This window comes from Carcharhinus amblyrhynchos, chromosome 18 (assembly GCF_965287045.1).
Source record: "Carcharhinus amblyrhynchos chromosome 18, sCarAmb.v2.hapA, whole genome shotgun sequence".
In the NCBI taxonomy this organism is placed as follows: domain Eukaryota; kingdom Metazoa; phylum Chordata; class Chondrichthyes; order Carcharhiniformes; family Carcharhinidae; genus Carcharhinus; species Carcharhinus amblyrhynchos.
In genome coordinates this window covers 11,802,495-11,810,391 of record NC_137341.1, presented here as the reverse complement: position 1 = coordinate 11,810,391, position 7,897 = coordinate 11,802,495, and the positions used below count along the sequence as shown (strand labels likewise).

The window sequence follows — 7,897 nt, the reverse complement described above, 5'->3', positions numbered from 1 at the left end:
GGAGCACTCGAATGAAAGCCTCGCAGACACGGGGAGAATGTGCGAACTCCACACAGTCACCCAAGGCTGGAATCGAACCCAGGTGCCTGGTGCTGTGATGCAGCAGTGCTAACCACTATGCCACCCCAATCAATCAATTAAATCAATCAGATTTAAAAGCTCCAACTGATCAATTGCTCTTTGTAGAAGTGTGTTCTAAACTTCTGCCACACTTGGTGTTTCATAGTTTCACATCTGTGTTTAATTAACCAGCTTTTAGTATTTAGTCTATGCCTCACAGTCCTCGACTTCCCAACCAATGTTTTCCCCCAACTTACCCTATCTTGAATAACGAGATATTGGATTGCCTCGGTGTTATCAAGCGGAAGTCCCCCTATTTTGTTTAGAGGGACCATTTTGCAAATGAAATCATAAAAAGGAACATGTATAAACGTAATGTTATTTTCAATGGCCACTACACATTCTGAAGTGTTCATTGGTCAGGGAACCCCAGGCATACTCTCTACCACCCTCTCCCATCCAGAATAAGATACAAAAATCTGAGGTCGCATACCAGCTGACTCAAGAACAGCTTCATCTCTGCTGCCATCAGACTTCTGAATGGACTTAACATATACTAAGCTGTCCTTTCTCTACACCCCAGCTATGACTATAACACTACATTCTGCACCCTCTCCTTTACTTCTTCCCTATGTACTCTATGAACGGTATGTTTTGTTTGTATAGTGCGCATGAAACAATACTTTTCATTGTATACTAATACATGTGACAATAATAAATCAAATCAAAATGCCTGCAAACACTGTTCCTTCTCCAGGGTCAGCTGAGTGCATATTGGATGGTACTATGGAGGCAGGTAGCCAAAGTGATTAGCGCGGTGTCCAACCTGTGCCTGTATTCACAGCTGTATGTTAATCTCGACAAACTACTAAATTTTAACGGTTGATTCATTGGCACTTGATAGAGAGCGCACTTACCTACTTGCAAGTGGAGATGTGTTTTTTATGTCAATTACTGTATTCAATCCCTAAAGTTATAATTGTGGTTTTACCTGATGGTCCCAGTTGAATTAAGACTTGTCCTATAATCAGAAGCTCCCATGATCTTTTTACACTAACTCCATACCCTAGCTCACCCATCACCATTGTGCTTACTGAATTATAGCTGTTCCAACACACTAATGGATTTCTGGGCTCTCAGCCAAGTCTTTATGTGCATTCTTGGCTGAGAATCCAAGCATCCATTAGAATACTGAAAGACCTGAACACCAGGGAAAGCATTGCTTGAATGACAACTCTGGCTTTCTGATTTGTCAACTACACAATATTTGTCTGCACAAGATGAAGAGGTTTCAAGTGCTTGTGGTTCTGTTATTAATAATAAGGGAACCAAGAGGGAATTCAGCCATGTTGAGTTCCAAGGGAGTAAGGCAATGTTGGATGGCCCCTACTTTAATGCTATGAGTACTACAGGTAATGCTGACAAGTTAAGGGCATGGATTGACACGTGGAATTGTGATATTGTTGTCATCACGGAGACATGTTTGAAGGAGGAGCAGGACTGGCAATTCAACATTCCAGGGTACAGGATCTTCAGGTGAGATAGGGAGGGTGCAAAAGAGGTGTTGCATTATTAATTAAGAAGTCAGTTACTGCAGTAAGGTGGGTTGATATCTTGGAAAGGTCTCCAAATGAGGCTTTGTGGTTAAAGCTTAGGACTAAAAAGGAGCAGTTACATTGCTGGGAGTGTATTATAGGCTTCCAAACGATCAGGGGCAACAGAGGAACAGACATGTAAACAATTCACTGAGGTGTGTAAAAATAATAATAATAAATGGGTAATTGGATTACAGAATTTCAACTTCCCCAACATTAATTAGGATGGTCATAGTGCAAAGAGTTTAGAGGGGACAGATTTCTTGAGATGTATTCAGGAGAGTTTGTTATGTCAATATGTAGAAGGTCCAACAAGGGAAGGTGCAGAGCTGGATCTAATTCTGGGGAACAAAGCCAGACAGGTGTTTGACATGGCAGCGAAGGTGGAAGGGCATTTTAATGATAGTGACCACAACACAGTACAATTGAAGCTTGTCATGAAAATAAAAAGCTGGTCTGCAAAAAATGGTTTGGATTGGGGGAAGGTAGATTTTATTACAATAAAGAGGATCTGACCAAAATAGACTGGAACAGTTTCTTGTGGAAAATCTTTTGATTTTGATTTGATTTATTATTGTCACATGTATCAGCATTCAGTAAAAAAGTATTATTTCTTGCACATTGCAGACAAAGCATACCATTCAAAGAGAAGGAAATGAGAGACTGCAAAATGTAGTGTTACAGTCATAGCTAGGGTGTAGAGAAAGATCAACTTAATGCAGGGTAGGTTCATTTAAAAGTCTGATGGCATCAGGAAAGAAGCTGTTCTTGAGTCGGTTGGTACGTGACCTCAGACTTTTGTATCTTTTTCCTGATGGAAGAAGTTGGAAGAGAGAATGTCTGGGATGCATGGGTCCTTAATTATGTTGACTGCTTTGCCAAGGTAGTGGGAAGTATAGGCAGAGTCAATGGATGGGAGGCTGGTTTGCATGATGGATTGGGCTACATTCACAACCTATTGTAGTTTTGTGCGGTCTTGGGCACAGTAGGAGCCATACCAAGCTGTGAGACAACCAGAAAGAATGCTTTCTATGGTGCATTTGTAAAAGTTGGTGAGAGTCATGGCTGACATGCCAAATTTCTTTAGTTTTCTGAGAAAGTAGAGGCGTTGGTGGGCTTTCTTAATTATAGTGGGGCATGGGGGGATCAGGACAGGTTTTTGGTGATTTGGACACCTAAAAACTTGAAGCTCTCGACATTTCTACTTCTTCTGTCTACTTCTGCAGCAGAGCAGTGGGGAGGCATTCAAAAAGGAAATGGAAGAGTACGATGTGTTCCCTTTAGGGTGAAAGGTAGGAGCAACAAACCCAGAGAACCCTGGATGTTTGGGAATATTCAGGACTCGCTAAGAAGGAAGAGAGAGGCTTTCAGCAGGTACAAAGGGAGCAAATCAGCAAAGGCCATAGTGGAGAATAGAAAGTGCAGGGTGGAACTGAAAAGAGTAGTTAGAAGAGCAAAGAAGGGGCATAAAAATGCACTGGCTGGTAAGATTAAAGAGAATCCCAAGATATTTTATAAGAATATTATGGGGAAGAGGATAACCAGTGACCAAGGGGGCACTATGTGCATGAAGCTGGAGGACACTGGTAGGGTGCTAAACAAATACTTCACATCTGTTTTCACTCAGGAGAAAGAAGATGTAGGTGCAGATTTCGGGGAGAGGGACTGTGAAGTTCTTGAACAGTTTGACATAGGGAGTGAGGAAGTATAGGAGGTTTTTATCAGGCTTATTGGAGAAAATTCCTGAAGGAGAGAATTAATCTCCACTTAGAAAGGCAAGGTTTGATCAAAGCTAATCAGAATGGCTTTGTTAGAGGGAGGTCATGCCTAACAAATTTGATTGAATTCTTTGAGGAGGGGACCAGGTGTGTGGATAAGGGTAACACAGTTGGTGTAGTTTTTATATGGATTTCAGCAAAGCATTTGGCAAGGTCCCACATGACAGACTGATGAAGATGGTAAAGATATATGGGATCCAGGGTAACTTGGCAAGTTGGATCCAAAACTGGCTTAGTATTAGGAGACACAGAGGGTGGTAGTAGAAGGCTGTTTGTGTGACTGAGGCTGGTGCCCAGTGCATTTCGCACAGATCACTGCTAGGTCTCTTATTGTTCATTATATATATATATGAACACTACAGATGAGAATGTGGAGGGGATGATAAGTAAGTTTGTGGATGACACGAAGTTCGTCAGGGTACTTAACAGTGAAGAAGAAGCCTTAGGTTGCAGGAAGACGTAGATGGGTTGATCAGGTGGACAGATTAGTGGCATATAGAATTTAACCCTGAAAAGTGCAAGGTGATGTATCCTGGAAGGAGTAACAAGATAAGGGAATACTCAATGAATGGCAGGACACTCGGAATCTGAGGAACAGAGGGACCTTGGGATGCTTATCCACAGATTCTTGAAGGTGGCAGGACAGGTTCATAAAATAGTTAAGGCATATGGCACACTTGCCTTCAGCCGTGCATAGATTAGAAAAGCAGGGAGATTATGTTGGAGTTGTACAAAACTTTGGTTAAGCCACAGCTGGATTTCTGTGTGCAGTTCTAGTTCCCTCACTATAGGAAGGATGTGATTGCACTGGAGGGAGTGCAGAGGAGATTCACCAGGATGTTGCCTGGGGTGGAACATTTGAGCAATGAAGAGGCTAGATAGGCTCAGGTTGTTTTTCTTTAAAGCAGAGAAGACTGACGGGAGACCTGATTGAGGTATACAAGATTATGAGGGGCATGGACATGAGTGGATCGGAGGCAGCTTTTCCCCTTAGTTGAAGGGTCAGTAATGAGGGGACATAATTTTAAGGTGAGGGGCAGGAGATTTAGCTCACATCCTTTAAAAACTACATGGATGAACACTTGAAATGTCATTCAGGGCTACGTGCCAAGTGCTGGAAAGTGGGATTAGTGTAGTTTTATTGGTGCAGACTTGATGGGCCAAAGGGCCTCCTCTGTACTATATAACTCTATGACTATGACTCTAATACTTTAAAGAGGCTGCATGATTGACACTTTTATTGAGCTGCAATAAAAAAGAGTATTTTTTAAGATAGTGAAAAGTTAGAAATTAATGATTGTTTTGTATTTCCTTTTTTACACATACTATTGTCATTATACTTTTCACTGGTACTATACAGCGTATAATGGATGAATCGGTATTTGAGTTCTATAGCTTGGCATAGGGTCCATACAGATTGGATGGTATGAGGGAGCATCCCATTACATAGGGCACATGAGAGATCACAGGGTGTGGTGAGAAGTATCCCTTGGCTTGGGAAGCATGAGGAAGACTTTTCAATATGGTTTTCATAAGGACCACTGGTGTAGACTATGGTTCACAATATCTCTGACAGGCCGTGATCCATGACACAGGACTAGGACATACCTGTCTCTGCAACAGAGTCAGGGTGCATGCTCACATCCCAAACCAGCATGCACCCTTACAAGGCATTATTAAGGGTTAGAAACGGCAGGAATGGATCTAGAATTCCAGAAGTGGGTCCCAGCCCTGAGTTCATGAAAATTCAGTCCACCGTTGTCACCCCTCCATCTCTTGATAATCCCTTTCAGCTCTGCAATCCTGTGAGATCGCTACACCATCTCCTTCAATTCGCTGAAGACCCCAATTTTCAACGCTCCATCAATGCTGACCCTGTTTTCAGCTATGTAGGCACTAAACTCTGAAATTCCCACCCCAAACCTCTCTCCCCCTCTCGCTGCTCCTTTAAATCAATCCGTAAAATTTGCTGCATTGACCAAGCTTTTGGTGTGTCCTAAGATCTCTTTATGGTGGCTCAGTGTTAAATTATGTCCAATAAGGCTCCTGTGAATCAACTTTGGAGGTTTTGCTAGATTAAAGATGATATATAAAGTACTCAGCCTCATAGACTAGAAAGGCCAAAGCTTGATCGCCAGGTCATGTTGAGTTTAATGATCGATGGTGGTGAAACGTTAGTCAGAAATTCCATTCCTGATTGCTATTTAGTGATCCCTGTAGGGAAAGGGAGAATTGAATTTAACTGTGATGCTCCCAGTAATTCAATAACCGAGCAGAGGTGAGTATCTAAATTCACATAAGAGGAGACAACCACATTCCCAACAGACATTGGAGGACTGCCAGTGCCAGTAGAATTGTAGCCAGTATGAGATAGCAGAGAAAGCTGGATAGGAAGGCAGAAAGGGCTTGTTGGGGGGATGGGAGGAAGAGTCCTTAGTTGTTAGTTCCACGGACTTCTCAAAAATTATGTGAACTAGAAACTATTATCTCTTAAAAGAAGTGATGAGAGTTGTTATGAATATGATTCATAATGAATCCAGTCAGTTGCTCAGTGCAGGGTAGATGCTGGTCTGGTTTGGTGTTTGCATTGGGGCATATTTATTCTGTAGCAGTTGATTAATGGAAGAGGGTTTCAGAGTAGAGATCTCCATCCTTTTCAATATTTAACATTAATTATTTAGTTTCAGTTCACTAATGCAAGCAAGGATCTATCCTTTTGAAAATCCGAGTATATTGTAGTCACTGATGTAATTTGTCTGCCATTTGCCAAAGAATTGAAGAGCCAGTAGCCAGTGCCTCTAAAACTATGTTGACTGTGCATATGAGCTCCATGGTTTTTGAAGTATCGCAATAGCATCCCGTAAAACACTTGTGTATTCCTTGCCTACTGCTGCTATTAAAACCAACTCGTCCATGATTCCCTGACTTCACTTCCTCATTACGTACAACGTGACATAATCAGGTTTCAATGTAACCAACACAAGAATAATGCAGAGGATTTTTATGGTTAGCAGCACATGTAAGTTTTAGTGATTGAGCAATTCATGTGAATGACTAGAGCTTGCAATTTTACTAATTTGTTTCCTGTTATTTTGTTGTCTTTCCAGTGGTTGCCTTCAGATTGAGTGCAAAACTGCTGACATTGAACCACTGAATTGGAAATGCTCTGGAGACCAAAGCTGGAGTTTGTTGTGCATCTACAGGTAACAAGGGATACTTGTGTGGAAAGTTTACAACGTCATAAACTCTGTTAATGTCAAGCTGTACGTGAGCTCACAGCTGAAATGGAGCTGGATGAATTGATGGTTGGAATAGTAAACCCGTACAATGGTTTGTTTGTACAACTCACTAAAATAGACTTTCAGATCGCTAACACCTAATTGATTCATTTCACACCTTCATCAGTGCTCTGGCAAGGTTTTGGACTGATGCAAGAAATGTGCCTCAGTTGGGATTAATTCTATCATGCAGAGTTTTTGCTTGGTATTGTCATTGGCATAGTGCTCCCTTCAGAAGCACGTCTGGATAAAATAGTTGATCAGGGTTGCTGGGTACTGCAGTTCCAAGTTTAAAAACAAGTTTATTTTTATTATTGTCACAAGTAGGCTTACATTAACATTGCAGTGAAGTTACTGTGAAAATCCCCTAGTCACCACATGTCAGTGCCTGTTCGGGTACACTGAGAGAGAATTTAGCATGACCAATGCACATAACCAGCACATCATTTGGACTGTGGGAGGAAAGCGGAGTACCTGGAGGAAACCCATGCACACCTGGGGAGAATGTGCAGACTCCGCACAGACAATGACCCAAGCAGGGAGCTGAACGCGGGTCTCTGGCGCTGTGAGGCAGCCTTGCTAAGCACTGTGCCACCCCTGCATTTAATGTAAGATTTGTAACAACAGTTTGAGTTCATTTGTGAATTTCTTTTCCTTGTATCCAAACACCTCCCCCCATCACATAGTGTTGCACCATTTTGTTTCAGTATGTCCACGATACTGGGACAGTGAGTTTACCAAACCTTTGTTCCTTATGTTTTTTGGGTAGGGGAAATGGGAAGTATGAGGAGCCTCAGGGAGAACAATTCCAGACAGGTCAAAGACAATCTGTACTCACCTTGCAGTCAGACCTCTGTGAACATTTACAGGGAAGAGCGGCACGGTGGCACAGTGATTAGCACTGCTGCCTCACAACGCCAAGGAGCTGGGTTCAGTTCCTAGCTTGGGTTACTGTCTGTGCTGAATCTGCACATTCTCTCCATGCCTGCAAGCCAGTTTCCTCTGGGTACTCTGGTTTCCTCCCACAGTCTGAAAGACGTGCTGGTTAGGCGCGTAGGCCATGCTAAATTCTCCCACAGTATATCCAAACAGGTGTCGGAGTGTGGCAACCAGGGGATTTTCACAGTAACTTCAGTGCAATGTTAATGTAAGCCTACTTGTGACGCTAATAAATAAACTTTAAGGG

General features: G+C 42.3%; 1 protein-coding gene across 1 annotated transcript in view; it reads left to right on the top strand.

Annotated features, from left to right (window-relative positions):
* The window catches only part of LOC145354849 (uncharacterized), an 87,081-nt gene that overhangs the window by 15,819 nt on the left and 63,365 nt on the right, over positions 1 to 7,897 (top strand). The window contains exon 2 of the mRNA XM_080206386.1: positions 6,541 to 6,636. Within this exon, the coding sequence (XP_080062512.1) occupies positions 6,541 to 6,636 (96 nt within the window). The remainder of the gene's footprint in view (positions 1 to 6,540; positions 6,637 to 7,897) is intronic.